At 36.0% G+C, this 19,806-nt stretch overlaps 1 protein-coding gene and 1 pseudogene across 2 annotated transcripts in view; both read left to right on the top strand.

Moving 5' to 3' along the window:
* The window catches only part of MTREX (Mtr4 exosome RNA helicase), a 102,457-nt gene that overhangs the window by 41,314 nt on the left and 41,337 nt on the right, over nt 1–19,806 (top strand). For both annotated transcript variants that reach the window (XM_072826463.1, XM_072826464.1), the window contains 3 exons: nt 2,401–2,551; nt 10,685–10,857; nt 11,302–11,370. In XM_072826463.1, the coding sequence (XP_072682564.1) occupies nt 2,401–2,551; nt 10,685–10,857; nt 11,302–11,370 (393 nt within the window). The remainder of the gene's footprint in view (nt 1–2,400; nt 2,552–10,684; nt 10,858–11,301; nt 11,371–19,806) is intronic.
* Nucleotides 3,014–6,358, top strand: LOC140633099 (probable ATP-dependent RNA helicase DDX5 pseudogene; annotated as a pseudogene).

Genomic DNA, 19,806 nt, shown 5'->3' on the forward strand with positions numbered 1-19,806 from the left:
AAATAAATAAACTCTTAAAAAAAAAATAGAAAAGTAAGGGCCGTGTCTGTTTGCAAAATGGTAAAATAGCTAAAATTGTCTTTAAATTCCTCTCTCCTCCAAGAATTTGGTTTTTGTATTAACTTCACATCTCCCTTTGGTCCTATTTTTTTTCTTTCTTTTTTTTTAAGATTGTATTTATTTATTCATGAGAGACACAGAGAGGCAGAGACATAGGCCGAGGGAGAAGCAGGCTTCCTGCAGGAAGCCTGATGTGGGACAAGTCCCAGGATCCCGGGATCACAACCTGAGCCAAAGGCGGACTCTCAACCACTGAGCCACCCAGGTGTCCCTTGGCCTTAGTTTCAAGGAAAGTCCATAAACATCAAGGTTTTAGGGACTTATTAACTATGCCCCTAGGGCGAATGGCTCTTAATATTTCAGGAGTTAGGAATACTTTTCATTTAAGGCTGTGGTGAAAACTCTGCTTCTCATAAAATCCTATATGCATACATATAAAATTATGCTATAACGTTGGTTTGTGGACCTCAATTTAAGAGCCCTTGACTACCCTAAAGTATTCATGTGTTTTACTATGCCATTTAGAAATACATAGCATGCTATGTGACATTTCACTTCTAAATATTTCAGTATACATCTCCCCAGAATTTGATTATTCTCCTATTGTACCTGGGGTGTAGAGGTGCAAAAGCACCTGGGTCCAGGGGTCCCAAACAGAGCAGGTTTAGCTACTCACCTCAGGCAAAATTTAAAGAGAAACAAGTGGTAGTGAAACAAAAAGGCAGTTTATTTCAGGCAAGCCAGTACCAGGAAGACAGTGGACCAGCATTTCAAAGACTGTCTCCAAAGTGCCGAAAGTACTTCACAAGTTTATATAAGGAAAATGTGGGACAAAGTTCCCTGGGTACATGCGGTGGGTGGGGAGGGGGTGGTTACAGATCAAGTTGTTCATCTTCTTGGGCTTAGTCCTGGGCAGAGTCTTTCTGGCTCAAGGAAGTCCTTGAGGAGGTGGTTTCAGTTTCCACCAGGGGATGCTTTGCCTGTAGCGTCTTTTGCCTGAGTTAAGAGATATGCTGGAAAGAAGAACATTAATTGATCAGAAAGTTTGAGGTCAGAGTGGTAATTGAAGTCCTTTCTCACTATGTGTAACTACAAAACCATTTTCATTCTTAAGTATTTACATTTAAAAATATATTTCTGGGGGCACCTGGGTGGGAATGGCTCAGTTGGTTAAGTGTCTGCCTTCTGCTCAGGTCATGATCCCAGAATCCTGGGATTGAGGCCCACGTTTTGAGCCTGCTTCTCCCTCTCTCTGCTCGTACATTCTCTATCTCTGTCTCTTTCTCTCTCTCTCTAAAATCTTGAAAAAAAAAATTTTTTTTTCAAGATTTTATTTATTTATTCGTGAGAGACACAGAGAGGAAGAGGCATTGGCAGAGGGAGAAGCAGGCTCCGTGCAGGGAGTGCGATGTGGGACTCGACCCCAGGTCCCTGGGATCACGCCCTGAGCTGAAGGCAGACGCTCAACCACTGAGCCACCCAGGCGTCCCTAAAAAAATATTTCTGAAGAAACATTGCTGAAAGAAAATTTTAGATCTCAAAGAAGTATTTTTGGTAGAAACTTTTCGTGAGTTAAGGTCACTCTGTGTAGATAAATATTTTATTCTGCCTAGCCCTTAGTCTTGCCCTTCTTTGGTAACAGTCACAGTTAAGAGAAAGAAGAATTATGAAAATGTAGATAAAGAATGGTCTGTAAGTTGGGGAAGAGGAACACTTAACTTTTCATATCACTCCAGACAGCTGAGTTTTAAGGTGCTAATTTTTATTTGGATATCATTCTGAGGTGAATTTAGTACAGTCTGTCAGCACAAGCTAGGTTGTGTACAGTAAAAATCCCTAAATTTAACTTATTTAAAGGTTTATTTCTCTTGTTCAGGGCAGATTTATAAAGAAGGTTCTGCTTATCATTGTTTAGGGATGCAAGATGATGGAGGAACCACACCTTGAACATTAACAGTCACTATGCCAGAGGGAAAAAGACTGCTTTTCACACCAACAATTAAATACTTGGCCAGAAAGTGACCCATCATTAACAGTTTGTTTGCCCCACCCACCACGGGTGAGAAAGTGTAATCTTATCAAGTGCCTAGAAGGCAGAGAGCTAAACATAGTTGGTAAACAGTATTTTAACTAGTACTATTCGTACTTAGTGGATTTTTTTCCCCATTACAATTTCCCAAAGATCAACTGTTTATCACTTTGTATTGGTCATTTAAAGGAAAGAACTTAATGCATTTCTATAATATTCCTTAAATGGATTAAATTATTAAGCAGTTTTTTAAGTATCTATGTAAATCATATTTGAAAAATCCCAACATTGACTTTTTTTTTTCCTCTTAGGGCTCAGCTGATCCTCTAAATAGTGCTTTTCATTTGACCTACAACATGGTTTTGAATTTACTACGTGTAGAAGAAATTAATCCTGAGTACATGTTGGAAAAATCCTTTTACCAGTTTCAGCATTATAGAGCAATTCCAGGAGTAGTAGAGAGTAAGTATAAAATTATTCTATCAAAGTCTTCTTAGCTAGTAGAGTAAAGAGCACAATCACTGCCTTATTGGCTGCCTAGGCTATTGTTTATTTTCTGGTTAGCCATATCTTGATTTTTACATAAAGTAAGAACTGTGCTCTGGTCATTACGACCAATGAGAACATTTTAAAATAAAAGTAAGAAAACCCTGTTAGTACACCTTTCTGTAATTGGTTCAAATTAGATATAATTTATTGTTGTAGGCATATTACATGATAGCTCATGTTCATGAATCATGATATAACAAAAAGCCAGATATACTAAAATTTGACCTGTAAGAAGGATGTGTATATTATTAGTCTTGGCCTTGTATTGTTTTCTCATTATAAAAAAATGCCACAGCATAAGTTTATAAATGATTAAGGAAATTTAATGCTTCTGTGGGATTTGAGTTCAGCCTTTTAGAATTTCTAGCTCCTAATATGATGATGCTTCCTAAAGTTCAGAAAGTAAGTGTTTTATGGTAACTCTGTTCAAGTAGAATTGTGTACTGATCCTTATCTTAAAGGATATTTTGGCTGATTATCATATAGAGTGGATTAAAACCTAAAACAGAGGCATAGATTGAAAATACTGGTTTGGGTAGATCTTACAAAAATAATGCATAGTCATTGTCAAGCAGAAAAACAGGGACATTGAATAAAAGATACAGAGGAGAGTTAAAATCATTTGTGACTTTACACAGAGCCAACCTAAGCAGTTCGTAGTTTTCCAACTTTTTTCTTTCTCATAAATTTTTTTTTCTTAACGTGGGATTAAATATATTAATTCTCCCTTTATCCACAGTTACATGTTCTAGGATTCCCAACAGATACCTGAAACCACAGATAGTACTGAACCCTATATATACTATGTTTTTCTGTATACATATATGCATTCCTGTGGTAAAGCTTAATTTATAAAGTAGGCACAATAAGAGATTAACAATAGTAACTAATAGAACAATTTTACCAATATATTATAAAAAAAGTTTTGTGAATATGCTCTCTAAAAATATCTTAACTCTTTACTCACCTTTTTTGTGATGATGTGAGATGGTAAAATACCTACATAATCAGGTGAAGAGAGAAGTAAATGAATCAGTCACTGTGATGTAGCATTAGGCTCCCTTATGTACTGTCTGAAGGAAGGTGATCTCTATTTAGACTGTATTTGAACACAAGTAACTGAAACCACAGGAAAAAAAAACTGTGGATAAGGGGGAGAACTACTGTATGCAGTTTTTATAAAAGTATACTGATGGTACTTATCTTAGCATCTTTTGTTAAATATTTACTTTATGCCTAGCCTTGTGTTAATACTTTATGTTCATTATTGGCTCGATGATTCTGGCTTTTTAAAATTTAATCTCAAATATCCTTTCAAAGTATGATTTTATGATTACATAATATTTCCATTTTATATGTGTGCTGTGATTTATTTAACGATAAAGGTAAATTTGAGATACTTTTCTATCACAAGTATTAGTACACTCAACTCAATTTTTATGTAGCCAAAAGTAAATGAATTATAATAATGTGCCTCAAAGGAAAAAGGCTTAAAACATCCAAGTGTGTTAAAAATTTTTTTCTTTTTCTTTAACCTTACCTGGATAATAGATCATAATTATTTCCTCTTACATTAACTTATCAGGTCTTAAGAGAGGCTGTTTCATTACAAACTATAGATCTGGAAGGAGCTTTGGCATCATTTTGCAGATTTTTTTCTTAAAGGCCTAGGACTCCCTCCTCCCTGAATCCCCTTCAGATTCTGATTACACCTAATCAGCCATTTAGGGACCAGTCATTTGCAGATAACTGGAAGATTGAACCCCTAGTCCCCAGCTTGCCCCAGTTGCTGTCCACAAGCAGAGCATATGTGGCTTTAGATGATACCATTCCATGTCCTCAACCGGAGACACTGAGATAATTTTCCAAATGTTGACTTACCAGATGCCTATCACTGTAAAAGAATATTTGGCACCAGGCAGTGAACAAAAAGCAGTATCATCTTGAAGAATCACACAGCTTTGGTACATCTCGATTTGGGAGAAGTAGGGCAGGGCCCCTATCTGGAAAGAAATTTGGAAACTCTGGAGGAAAAACTAGTCAAAAAGAAAGGAAATCTTGATGAGCTGCCCAAATTTTGAGAAAAATTTTTATCAAGAACACCTTGATTTAGTTAGGTGCACAGTACAAGAAGTGGAAACATATAGAAGGAATAAGGAAAATTTTTTTTTTTAATTATAGTTAGAGGTCACAACTGCCCAAAGCCAGTTCTGCCTCTTTATGAAGCAAACTCCCCTGCAAACGTAATGGATGTGACCGCAAGACAGAATTTTACTGAACCCACTGTTACTCAAGCTCAGGATTGGCCCATTGCTCTGAGTGAATCGACTGTGGTTGGAATAGCACAGACTGGATATGGGAAAACATTGTCTTATTTGCTGCCTGCTGTCATCCACATCAATCATCAGCCATTCCTAGAGAAAGATAATGGGCCTATTTGCTTGTTGCTGGCACCACCTTGGAACTTGCCCAACAGATACATCAAATAGCTGCTAAATACTATAGAGTATGTTGCTGGAGGTCCACTTGCATCTTTGGTTGTGTTCCCAAGGGACTTACAGATTTGTGATTTGGAGAGAGATGTGGAAACCTGTGTTGCAACACCTGGAAGACTGATTGACTATTTAGAGTATGGGAAAACCAATCTGAGAAGAACTACCTACCTTGTCTATCCTTGATTAAGTAGATAGAATGCTTGATAAGGGCTTCGAACCCCAAATAAGGAAGATTGTGGATCAGAACAGCTTGATCCATGTAAACATTGGTGGATTGGAACTGAGTGCAAACCACGACATTCTTCAGATTCTTCAGATTGTAGATATGTGCCATGGTGTAGAAAAGGATGAAAAACTTACTCCTTGGTGGAAGAGATGGTGAATGAGGAGTAGAATAAAACCATTGTTTTTGTTGAAACCAAAAAAGATATGATGAGCTTACTAAAAAAATAAGGAAAGACGGGTGGCTGACCCATATTTGGATTGCTACAGATACAGCTTCAAGGGCAAGATGTGGAAGATGTGAAATTTGTTATCAGTTATGACTACCCTAACTTCTTGGAGGATTATATTCATTGAATTAGAAGAGCTGTTCACAGTACCAAGACAGGCACAGCATACACTTTTTTTTTTGCATACACTTTTTTTATACCTAATAACATAAACCAAGTGAGCAACCTTATCTCTCTGCTTCATGAAGCTAATCAAGAACGTTTAACCCCAAGTTGCTTCAGTTGGTTGAAGACATCAGAGGTTCAGCTTGTTCCAGGGGTAGAGGAGGGTTGAAGGATGACCATTGGAACAGGTACCCTTTGGGCAGAAGTTTTGGATTTAATGCCTTTTGAGAGAGGGAAAATTATGACAGGTGTTACTCTAGTCTGATTAAGAGAGATTTTGGGGGGAAAACTCAATGGTATTTACTGTGATGCAATTTACACCAATGGTAACTTTGGAAATAATTTTGTCTGCTGGTTTAGAGACCAGTTTTAGGACTGGCTACCCAATAGGCACTTAACAGAATGATTATGATAGCACTCAGCAATATGGAAGTAGTGTCCAAAGATGCGTCAATGTTATGAACCAATGGGCATGTGCATATCCTGCTAGTGAGGCTGTGCCTGTGAATGGTTATCCAGTGCCAACAGGTTATTCTAAGACTTTAGACGTAAATGTCTGTTTTCCAGAATTGCTCTTTATATTGTATGTTATCAGACAAGATATTTAAGAAACATAGGAAATGCAGAAATGACTGCAGTGTAGCAGTAATTATGGTGCACCACTTCACTATTTATTTATTTATTTAACTACTTCACTATTTAAATTGGATATTTTTCTCCTTTCCTGAAACCATTTTTAGGGGCTTTTTTTGTGTGTGTACCAGAAAATGCAGGCGGTATTTTCACAAAAGTAAATGTACAGTGATTTGAAATATAATAAATGAGGGACGCCTGGGTGGCTCATTGGTTGAGTGTCTGTCTTCAGTTCAGGGCGTGATCCCGGGGTCCTGGGATCGAGTCTCACATCAAGCTTCTCGCGGAGCCCTGCTTCTCCCTCTACCTATGTCTCTGCCTCTCTCTCTGTCTCTCTCATGAATAAATAAATAAAATCTTTAAAAAAAAATACAAGAAATGAAGGCAATACATAGCCTCCAGTAAAAAAGGTGTGAAGACTGAAAAAAATAATAAAAAAATAAAGGCCTAGGGGAAGTTAAGTCAGTATCTGTGGTTATACATTTGATTGCTGGCAGAATTGAGATTAGAGTCTTGGACTCCTGCTGCTGAGCTAAGCTGTTTTTATTAAGTCATAGATCATCTCTTTTTTAATACGGTGAAAATAGATGAAATAACTTCTCTGACTAAAAAAAGAAAACAGGATGACAAAACATTGATTAAAGAAAACTTGAGCTGGCTAGTTTTAAGACTTACCTGTATTTAAATACTATGAGCACAGCTGTTAAATTTTTTAAATGCACCTTATAAAATTAATGGCAAATGTATAACTTCAGATTATATTTGTTATTGTGAAATTGTGTGATGCCATTTGTCTTGGTGAATACCTACGACCTTAGCAAAGAGAAAGAAATGATTCTTTGTCAAGAAACTTTTGTATTTATTTATTTCAGAGAGCAAGCACAAGCGGTAGGGGCGGAGGGAGAGGAGGAGAGAATCTCAAGTAGACTCAACACAGCGTGGAGCTGGATGCAGGGCTTGATCCCAGTGACCATGAAATCACAACCTGAGCCAAAACCAAGATTTGGACACTGAGTGAGCCACTCAGGTGTCTCAAAGAACTATGTTTTTAAAGAGGCTATCAATCTCTTTCTCTTGCAAAAAACAACAACAAAAACAAAAAAAAAACATTATATATAATAATAGAATTTTTAAAAATAGTATCCACAAGATTTAAGTACATTGTAGATTTGGATATAAATTAAGGTATTTTAATGTTTAATAGTAAAAAGGAAGTTAATTTTACCTCGTAGAAATTTCAGATGCTGTCATTGAAACACATAAGGTTATAAGCCAGCTTAATATATTTTTCTTAAGATTTTATTTATTTATTTGAGATAGCAGGAGAGGAGCAGAGGGAGAAGGACAAGCAGACTCCACATTAAGCACAGAGCCCCCAGCTCGGGGCTCATACCCACCACACTGAAGATCAATCATGATCTGAGCCAAAACCAAGAGTCAGACACTTAACCAACTGAGCCCTCTGGGTGCACCAAGCCAGTTTAATACTTTATTTTGTTTATTTATTTTTAAATTATTTGTTTGTTTGTATGTTTGTTAGAGTGTGTGAGAGCAGGAGCAGAGGGAGTGGGAGAAGCAGGCTCCCTGCCGAGCAGGGAGCCCACTTTGGTGCTGGATCCCAAGAACCGCAGGATCATGACCTCAGCCAACTGCAGACACTTAACCAACTGAGCCACTCAGGCACCCCTATACTTCAAATAAAAAGAATTAAACTTAAAATATTCCTAAGCAGTTAGCACAAGGTCATGCATGAGTAGGGTAATTATACACACATAGGCAGCAGTTAGTCTGGTTTAGTGACTGAATAACCAAGAGAAATAGTATTTATAGTAGTGTACCAACCTTTGGGTTTTTTCCTCTTATCTGTAAAAATAGTGTATTCTAGCAACCAATAGATTACTTTTTAAACTTCACTTTTATTCTTTCATAATTCCATAGAGGGCACTCTTGTTATCTTCATTTTGTGGATAAAGAAACGAAAAAAATACAGATTAAATAGAGGAGTTTAACCAGTTGAATAGAATTGAAAGTCTTGAAGTGGTAAACGCATACATGTGTGGTCAGTTGATTTTCAACACACGCTCTTGGAGCAGTGGAATAGTCATATGTAAAAGAATGAAATTGGACTCTTACCATATACAATAATGAACTGAGATTGAGTGAAAGCCATAAATACAGGAACTGAAGACAAAACTCTTAGAAGAAAACATAGGTATAAATCCCTATAACCTTGGATTTAGCAGTGGTTTCTTAAATAAGACACCAAAAGTACAAGTAACAAAAGAAAATTCATAAATTTGATTTAATCAAAATTGGAAGCTTTTGTACCTAGTAGACACCAACAGGAAATAAAAAGCCCACAGAATGGGAGAAAAAAATTTGTAGAACATATATCTGATATAGGTCTATTTTCCAGAATATATAAAGAACTCTTACAATTCAAAAATAAAAAGACAAATCAAATCATCTGATTTTTAAATGGGCAAAGTATTTGAATAGATTTTTTTTTTCTCCAAAGAAGATAAACTGTTAGCCAGTAAACAATCATATGAAAACATGCTCAACATTAGTTATTAGGGAAGTGCCATTCATAACGACATAGAAATACCACTTCACACTCAATTAGGATAGGTTTTTGGCTTTGTTTTTAATATATTAACAAAATGATATTGTCATTGTGGAAGATAGTTCAGCACTTCCTAGAAAGTTAAATACAGAATTACCATAAGACCCAATAGTTCCACTCCTGGGGATATAATAAAAGAAATATTTGGGGATCCCTGGGTGGCGCAGCGGTTTGGCGCCTGCCTTTGGCCCAGGGCGCGATCCTGGAGACCCGGGATCGAATCCCACTTCGGGCTCCCGGTGCATGGAGCCTGCTTCTCCCTCTGCCTGTGTCTCTGCCTCTCTCTCTCTCTCTCACTGTGTGCCTATCATAAATAAATAAAAAATTAAAAAAAAAAAGAAAGAAATATTTTCAAACAAAAACTTGTGCATGAATATTCATAACAGCACTATTTACAGTTGCTAAAAGGTAGAAATAATCCAAATGACCACCATCTGGTAAACAGATCACTAAAATGGTGTACTTATATAGTGGATTAATATTTAGACATAAAAAGTGAAGTACTGATACATGCTGTACTGTAACATGGATGAACCTTGAAAACATGCTAGTGAAGGAAGCCAAACAAAAGGCCACGTATAGTGTGACTGCACATATATGAAAAATCTAGAATAGATAAATCCATGCAAACAAAAAGTAGGATGTCAGAGGTTGTGGGGAGGAGTGAATGAAGAGTGTGTTTGCTCAATGGATATGGAATTTCCTTTTGGAGCAGTGAAAATACTCTAGAACTAGGTGATGCTAATATTTGCTTATGTTGTAAATGTACTAAATGTATTTACAGTGAGTTTTAAGTTTTGTGTATTTAACCTCATTTGAAATTGTGCTTGTTCACAATGGGATGGAGGCATAATGAAATGAGTGAGGAAGGGAGGTCAGCAGTAGATGCAAGAACTGGAGCAGGAAATGGTATAGATTAGCTAAGAATAGTTAGATTAGCTAAGAACTATTGGGGAAAAGGGCCTGTGTTTTGGCTACTGACTGAGTAGAGAAAGAACTGTGATTGAATTGCTGGTCCTCAGTTTTAGTGATCGCGACTCTGATGGTGGTAGAAGTTGTCATGACAGTAGCAAACTGGATTCTTGCAGAAAGTTAAAGCAATGTATTACTTGAAAGGCCCCAAATAGTTCTGTCTAGTAGACTTTCTGCAGTGGTAGAAATGTTCTATGTCTGTGCCCTTCAAGTACGGAGGTATTTGAAATGGTTCTGGTGCTATTGAGGAACTAAATATTTAATTTTATTTAATTTTCATAAATTTTAATTTAAATAGCCATATATGGCTGGTGTCTCCTGGCACTATATTAGAAAAAAAAGATCTAGCACTCTTCTACCATTACAAAAAGTTTTATAGGACAGTGCTGTGTTGAACAGTGTAGGCCTAGAATTCTTATAGATAACCCCCTCTCCCACATCCTAGGAAAAAAACAACTTACCATAATCACGGCCAATTCAGACTCAATCTGAAGATTCACAGTTAATGAGTTGGAGGAATTTAATGAACCTTAAATGTAGAAAGAAAATGCTCAGAATGACTTGCAGTTATATCTGAAGTTTTTCCATAAAACTTCTAATGTATGCAAGCTGACTTTGTTTCCTATGTTTATAGTAGAAAAACAGATGTATCTTGGTATAATTTACGTAAATTATTTTAAAAATATTTTACATGTATTTACAGAAGTAAAGAACTCAGAAGAACAATATAATAAAATAGTAATACCAAATGAGGAAAGCGTCGTCATCTATTATAAGATTAGACAGCAGCTTGCCAAACTGGGTAAAGAAATTGAAGAATATGTTCACAAACCAAAATACTGCTTACCATTTCTACAACCAGGTCGTTTGGTAAAGGTATGTCATTTTTGGATAAAGATTCTTCTAATTGTTGCTCTACATTAACTATATTGTTTTATACCATTCACATGGTATTGAGTGGGGGTGGGATCCTGTGTGAAGGCCTTTTAATCTCCACTGATTTTTATTTGTATGCAGTTTTAAGTCCTGGATGAATTATAAAATATAAAAGATCTCAGTTTCAGAACAAATACATATTTTATAAATTTGTTTGCCAACTGACATGTTCCTATTGTTGCTGTTTTAGTGGCCTATGAAATTTGATGGTGATTTTTTTCTTGAGGATTAATATGTTTTTCCTTAGGTTTAACAGCAATCTTTCAAAAAATATTTTACCAGGAAAACTTAAAGTTTTATTAGCCCATAATGTGGACATGGAAGTCTAAAATTTCTTTTGAACATAAATGTTTTTATTTACTTCCCTTTTTTTTTTTTTTTTAGGTAAAGAATGAAGGAGATGATTTTGGCTGGGGAGTAGTGGTGAATTTCTCAAAAAAGTCAAATGTTAAGGTAAACTCTTGCCCTTAAGGTAGAATCATATAAATTTCTAGTGAAAAGTTTTTTCAGACTCATGAAATTGATCAAAGTAGAAATAGTGTTACATTTAAGAGAAGCTATAATTAATTTTGCCATAATTACGTTTTTGAATAATCTTAAGTTTTGTCTTTAAAGTGCTGTTATTCAGGGGATCCCTGGGTGGCGCAGCGGTTTAGCGCCTGCCTTTGGCCCAGGGCGCGATCCTGGAGACCCGGGATCGAATCCCACGTCGGGCTCCCGGTGCATGGAGCCTGCTTCTCCCTCTGCCTATGTCTCTGCCTCTCTCTCTCTCTCTCTCTCTCTCTCTCTGTGTGTGTGTGTGTGTGACTATCATAAATAAATAAAAATTTACAAAAAAAAATTTTTTTTTTAAAAATAAAGTGCTGTTATTCAATAAATACATAAAGTGCTGTTATTTTCCGAACAACAGCAAATTTTATTTTCGTGACAGTTTATATGTCTTGTTTGAATTCATCAATACTTTTTAATTTTACTCTTTAAATTGAATATAAGAAAAAATAAGCTTCTGATACAGAAAATTCAAATTTTAATTTAGGTATATAATAGAAAGTTGAAGAAAAGGTGTTAAAAAGAGCTAGTCAGTTTTACTTATTCTAAGGGAAAACAATAATAAAATTGGCTTTGGTCATTATTTATATAAATATTTTGAAAAGATTATTTGTATATAAAATCAAGGAAAATTTTGTTACTTTGTTAGATGACTGCTATCTTGAAATTAAGTTAGCCATCCTGTTATATTTTCTGTGTCTCCCAATATGTGACCTCAGGCAACATTTTTTATCTCCATGTTTATTTTGTCTTCTTTTTAAAGATTTATTTATTAGAGAAAGAGAGCACAAGTAGGGGGAGTGGCAGGGAGAGGGAGAAGCAGGTTCCCCACTGAGCAGGAAGCCCAACATGGGGCTTGATCCCAGGACCCTGGGATAATGAACTGAGCCAAAGGCAGGCACTTAAATGACTAAGCCAGCCAGGCGCCCCTATTTTTCTTTATCTTTAAAAATAAATAGTTTGTAGGGCACGTAAGTTACAGGAACTTGGATCAGTCTATTGGATACCTGACTCTTGATATCAGTTCAGGTCTTGATCTTGGGGTCGTGAGTTCAGGTCCCTCATCGGGTATGAAGTGTCCTTAAAAAAGAAAAAAAAGAATAGTTTGCATAAGATGATATGTGCTTTCTCATAAGGTTGACCATCTCATGCTTTTGCCATCATTAACTTCTCTGCCCCACCTAGGTATAGAGCAAATAGAAATTAAATTTTAGAATTGGAAATCACTCCTGAAATATGTAAATGAATTTAGAAATACGGAAATCATTTTTTTTGGAGAAACAATTAAGTCCATAGGTTTAGGGATGCCTGAGTGACTAATTTGGTTAAGTGTCTTTCCTTCAACTCATGTCCTGGGATCGAACCCCTCATCAGGGCTTCCTGCTTGGTGGAGAGCCTGCTTCCCTCTGCCCCTCCCCTCCTCTTGTGCTCTCTCTCAAAGAAATAAATAAAATCTTAAAAAAAAAAATTCATAGGTTTGTGATGGGTACTTTTGTGAATGATCGGCGATTAATTCCACTGAAGAACTTCTTAAGGATAGTTTGTTATTACCGTTTTGATAAATTACCATCTTCATTAGTAATATTTGTAAGATTTGTTTTTTAAGTATTGTCACACTTGTTGCCTCATTTGATCCCAATTTAATAAGTATTCACTGACCGCAGACACAAAATCTTTGTGCTTACTCATTTGGTGAATAGCAGAAAGCAGATAATGAAAATAAAAGGCAGAATAGTATAAATACTTGAGTATTTTATACTCAAATAAGTATAAATACTTGAGTAAAGATAAAAGTAAAGTGCATTTGGAGCGCATAGGAAGAAATTATGTCTGAGCTATTAGAGATGGCATCTAATTAGGAAGATAATTTAAAATTTTTAAAGGAAACTTGGAGAATGAGTAGCATTCATTTGATGGATATTTACTGCTGGAGAAGCAATGATATGTAGCAGGCCCAGAACATTTCAGGTAGAGTGAAATCTTTTAGAAGTATTGAAGTTAATCACAGAAAATGGTTAAAATACAAATATGAATATATTCGATCTAGATGTAAACATTTGAAAGGTAGGTGTTTGAAGATTGGTTGGTTGGTTTGCTTGGGTTTAGTTTGGTTGTTTGTTTTTTTAATCTGTTTATTTTTGAGGGAGGGATTGATCCGATCAGAAGTTATTGTTTTGACAGTTTTGGAAGATATTGAAAGAGCACAGTACATGCAAGTTTGTTAATTAAGGAGACTCTTATTTTTGGAGTCAGAAGGAAGATGGTAGTAGAATAAGGGTTCAGGTAGAGGAGACTGAGGAACTAAGAATGGACAGTCTTGTGTGAGAAGGTGGAGGGGTAGTTTTAGTGATGATAAGATTTCAAGCTTGGTTATTTGAAAAGTTGGCTGTATTGAGCCAACATTATTAAACTGGATAAAGTCTGCCTCTCTCATGCTGCCTCCCCTCATCCCCCTGCCTTTTAAAAAATACACAGTGAAGTAAAGCTTAGAATTTCAATCTTTGTCAAGGCTGAAATTTGACAAAGATCACATGGGTATTACTCATTTGAGCCATGACTAGAACTCAGATATGACTTACAGGCTTTTTTATATTTTGTATTTCATCACCCTCAGCCATGAGAAAACTATTAAAATGCTTTCCTACCTCTTCTCCCTTCCAAAGACACACATTATCTTCTTTAGTAATTAATACTAGTAACAGGTATGATCTTCCTTGAGAAGAACTTGAAAGGATAGTCTTTATTTAAGCTGATGCCTGTTAAGTTCTGTTTTTCATGTATGATAAAGAATGTGGCCATAAATACTTAATGTTGTGGTTCCATTCATACTTCTATAACCCATGATGAAAAAGCCTTTCCCAGTTTACGCATTCCATAACTTGTCTATATCTAAGAGAATATTGCTAGGGCAAAATTTTTCTTACCTGTAATGTACTGAAGTGCTATATATTTCTATCACTGCAGGTTTTACATTTCTTGTGTGTTTCTTTTTTCAAGTCTTATTGAGATAGTATTAACATACTGTACTGTTTACCCAGTGACTTTTAGTAAATTCACTTTCACCACAGTCAATTTTAGAACATTTTCATCCCCTGAAAAGGAAAAAGAAATCTTTGTCATTCCACCCTGTCCTCTCATACCCTCCCTCAGTCCTAAACAGCTATTTATCTACTATCTATATTTTTGCGTATTCTGAAAATTTCATAAAATTGAATCATAATATGGTATTTTGCGACTGGCTTCTTAGCATGTTTTCAGGGTTTAAGCATGTCGTAGTGCATTTCAGCACTTCATTCCTTTTAATGAATAAATAGCATTCCATTGTACAGATACACTACATTTTGTTTATCCATTCATTATTTGATAGGCATTTGGACTGTTTCTTCCTCTGGACTATATGAATAATGCCCCTATGAACCTCCATGGCTGAGTTTTTGTGTGGACATATGTTTTCATTTCTCTTGGGAGTGAAATTGCTGGGTCCCATGGATACTGTATAACCATTTAAAGAACTACCAGGTTTTTTTCTAAAGTGGCTGCACCATGTCACATTCACATTACCAATGTATGACGGTTTTGAATATCTTCACATCCTCACCAACACTTAATTCTGACTTTTTTATTACACTTGGTGTATAGTGGTATCTCATTGTGGTCTTGATTTGTATTTCCCTGGTGACTCATATTACCAAGGATCTTTTTATGTGCTTATTGGCTATTTGTATATTTTTGGAGAAATATCTTCAATTCTTTTGCCCACGTTCAAATTGAGTTGTCATTTTATTACTAAGTTATATGAGTTCTTTATGATATTTGATTTCCAGATATTTATCTCCCATTTTGTGGATTATATTCACTTTTCTTGATAGTGTCCTTTGAAGCACAAAAGTTTTTAATTTTGAGGTAATCCAATTAATTTTTTTTTCTTGTTATTCATGATTTTGATGTCATATAAAAAATTAGTGCCAAAAAAAAATTAGTGCCAACATCAAGGTCATGAAGATTTACCTCTGTGTTTTCTTCTAAGAGTTTTATAGTTTTAGCTATTATATTTAGGCCCCTGATCATTTTCAGTTAATTTTTATACATGGTATAAGGTAAGGGTCCAGCTTCATTCTTATCCTAGCTCTCGCTATTGGAAAATTCCTTCCTCATTAAATGATCCTGTCATCCTTATCAAAATTCAGAAGATCAAGGATCCCTGAGTGGCGCAGCGGTTTGGCACCTGCCTTTGGCCCAGGGCCCGATCCTGAAGACCCGGGATCGAATCCCACATCGGGCTCCCGGTGCATGGAGCCTGCTTCTCCCTCCGCCTGTGTCTCTGCCTCTCTCCCTCTCTCTGTGTGACTATCATAAATAAATAAAAATTTATAAAAAAAAAAAATTCAGAAGATCATAGGCACATAGATTTATTTCTTTTTTTTTTTTTAATATTTATTTATTTATGATAGACATAGAGAGAGAGAGAGAGGCAGAGACACAGGAGGAGGGAGAAGCAGGCTCCACGCCAGGAGCCCGACGCGGGACTCGATCCCGGGACTACAAGATCGCACCCCGGGCCAAAGGCAGGCTCCAAACCACTGAGCCACCCAGGGATTCCCCATAGATTTATTTCTATACTCTCAGTTCCATTCCATTGACCTCTGTGTCTATCCCAATGCCAATACCATATGGTCTTCAATTTACCATATTTGTAGTTAAGTTTAAAAAAAATAAAGACTTGTGAGTTCTCCAACTTTGTTCTTATTTTATTTTATTTTATTTTATTTTATTTTATTTTATTTTATTTTATTTTATTTTATTTTTTTCATTTATTAATGGGAGACACAGAGAGAGAGAGAGAGAGAGAGAGAGAGGCAGACACACAGGCAGAGGGAAAAGCAGGTTCCATGCAGGGAGTCCGACGTGGGACTCAATCCCGGATCTCCAGGATCACACCCTGGACTGAAGGCGGCGCTAAACTGCTGAGCCACCCAGGCTGCCCTGTTCTTCTTTTTCAAGATTGTTTTGGCTATTCTGGGATCCTTAAAATTTCATATGAATTTAATTAACTGTCAATTTTTACAAAGAAGTCAGCTGGGATTCTGTGAGGGCTTGTGCTGAATCTTTATCAGTTTGGAGAATTTTGCTGTCTTAACATAATTGAGTCTTTCAGTAATGAACAGAGCATGTTTTCCCTCTTATTTACATACTCTTTTTCTTTTTTAAAGATTTATTTATATGAGAGAGAGCGAGAGAGCATAATGAGTTTGGTAGTGTTCCCCTTTTCTGTTTATTGAAGACTTTTTGAAGAAATGGTATTAATTTTTTTTTAATTGGAATAATTTGTCAGTGAGAATATCTGGGACTGGGCTTTTCTTTGAGGGAAGTTTATGATTACTAAGTCAGTTTTATAGGGTCTGTTGAAATTGTTTCTTTGGGTTAGTTTCATTGATTTCCTTTGTTAGAAATTAGTCCATTTCATCTAAGTTACCTAATCTACTTGTATACAGTGGTTCCTGATATAATTTATAATCCTTTTTAATTCTAAAAGATGATTAGTAATGTCTCCACTTTTACTTCTCTCTCTTTTTTTGGGGGGGGGGGAGCTCGATTTGTGCCAGCATACAGTATAACACCCAGTGCTCATCCCGTCAAGTGACCCTCTCAGTGCCCGTCACCCAGCACCCCATCCCTCCACCCACCTCCCCTTCCATTACCCCCTTTTTGTTTCCCAGAGTTAGGAATATCTCATGTCACCCTCTCTGATTTTTCCCACTCATTTTTCTCTCCTTTCCCCTATATCCCTTTTACTATTTTTTATATTCCCCATATGAGTAAAACCATATAATGTGTGTCCTTCACTGATTGATTTACTTCACTCAGCATAATACCCTCCAGTTCCATCCCTGTTGAAGCAAATGGTGGGTATTCATCATTTTTAATGGCTGAGTAATATTCCATTGTGTGTGTGTGTGTGTGTGTGTATACATCTTCTTTATTCATCCATTTTTTGATGGACACCGAGGCTCCTTCCATGGTTTGGCTATTGTGGACATTGCTGCTATAAACATTGGGATGTAGGTGTCTCGGCTTTTCACTGCATCTGTATCTTTGGGTAAATCCCCAGTAGTGCAATTGTAGGGCAGTTCTATTTTTAACTCTTAGAGGAACCTCCACACAGTTTTCCAGAGCAGCTGAACCAGTTCACATTCCCACCAACAATGCAAGAGAGGGTTCCCCTTTCTCCACATCCTCTCCAACATTTGTTGTTTCCTGTCTTGTTAATTTTTACCATTTTCACTGGAGTGAGGTGGTATCTCATTGTGGTTTTGATTTGTATTTCCCTGATGGCACGTGATGCAGAGCATTTTCTCTTGTGCTTGTTGGCCATGTGTATGTCTTTGGTGAAATTTCTGTTCATGTCTTTTGCTCATTTCATGATTGGATTGTTTGTTTCTTTGCTGTTGAGTGTGGTACTGGCACAAAAACAGACAAGTAGATCAGTGAAACAGAATAGAGAACCCAGAAATGGGCCCTCAACTCTATGGTCAGCTGGCATTCGACAAGCAGGAAAGATTATCCACTGGAAAAAGGACAGTCTCTTCAATAAATGGTGCTGGGAAAATTGGACAGCCACGTGCAGAAGAATGAAATTAGACCATTCTCATACACCATACACAAAGATAAACTCAAAATGGATGAAAGACCTAAATGTGAGACAAGATTCCATCAAAATCCTAGAGAAGAACACAAGCAACACCCTTTTTGAACTTGGCCACAGTGCCTATTTGCAAGATAACATCTATGAAGGCAAGAGAAACAAAAGCAAAAATGAATTATTGGGACTTAAAAAGCTTCTGCACAGCAAAAGAAACAGTTAACAAAACTAAAAGACAGCCTACAGAATGGGAGAAGATAGTTGCAAATGACGTATCAGATAAAGGACTAGTATCCAAGATCTATAAAGAACTTACTAAACTCACTTCTCATTGTAATAATTTGAATCTTTCATTTAGCTAAGTTTGTCAGTTTTGTAGATCTCAAAGAACCAGCTTTTGGTTTCATTGATTTTTTTTTTCCTGTTTTTCAGTTTCATTAATTTCTGTTTCATCTTTATTAATCCTTCTGTCTGCTAGCTTTAGGTTTAGTTTTCTTTTTTGTGTTTGTGTGTATGTGTGTCTTAAGGTAGGAGATCAAGTTATTAATTTGAGATCTTTTAGTTTAATATAGGCATTTATGCCTGTAAATTTCCTTCCAGATATTTTAACTGTATCCCATAAGTGTTAGCATATTTTTCTTCATTTTCATTTATTTCCAAATATTTTCTAATTTCTCTTTTCATTTTTTTCTTTGACCGACTAGTTATTTAGGAGTGTTAATTTACATGTATTTATTGATATCGTTGATTTTTTTGTCTTTCATTGTTCTTTTGTTATCTATAGTCTCATTTCTTTTTTGTTTTTCTACTCTTCCTTTACTGCTTTCTTTTAAGTGCTTATCTCCTAACATAATATTTCAGTTTATTCTAATGATTTCTTTCTCTACTTTTTATGTTTTTTTTCTCTGCATCTCTAGTTTTTGTTATTAGTGTTAGCTAGGGCCTTCCATATTTAATATTTCCATATTAACTTAATGGAATAAGTTTCAGATTTATACTGAATTCCAATGAGATATCAAAAATTACTCTGGTATACATGTGTTCCATTTTCCCTCTTTTTGTGGTATAATCTATAAGTGTTACAGACCCAGCAATATATGTTAAAATTAATACTATGATTTAAAGCTTAGAGAAGGAGAGTAAGTATTTATTTATAGCTATTATTATATTAATCTCATTATTTATTATTTTTGGTTCATTTTATTTGTTCCTGTGGATTCCATTTATCCTCTGGAGTTTTTGCCTTAGCTCAATACAACTTTACTCCTGATCACCTCCTTTGTGCCACTATTGGCAAATATACTACATTCCTATATGTTACAGACTTAACAATTCAATATATACATATTACTTTATTTTCAAATCATTTAATAGAAAAAGAAATAATTCTTTATACTATCTTTTTTATTTTTATTTATTTTATTTTTTTTTTTTTTTAATTTTATTTATTTATGATAGTCACACAGAGAGAGAGAGAGAGAGAGAGAGAGGCAGAGAGGCAGAAGGAGAAGCAGGCTCCATGCACCGGGAGCCCGATGCGGGACTCGATCCCGGGTCTCCAGGATCGCGCCCTGGGCCAAAGGCAGGTGCTAAACCGCTGCGCCACCCAGGGATCCCATACTATCTTTTTTAGTTACATAATTACCTTTACCAGTGCTCTGTTTATGCATGTAGATTCAGATTGATGTCAAGTGTCACTT

This window comes from Canis lupus, chromosome 5 (assembly GCF_048164855.1).
Source record: "Canis lupus baileyi chromosome 5, mCanLup2.hap1, whole genome shotgun sequence".
NCBI classification, from domain to species: Eukaryota; Metazoa; Chordata; class Mammalia; order Carnivora; family Canidae; genus Canis; species Canis lupus.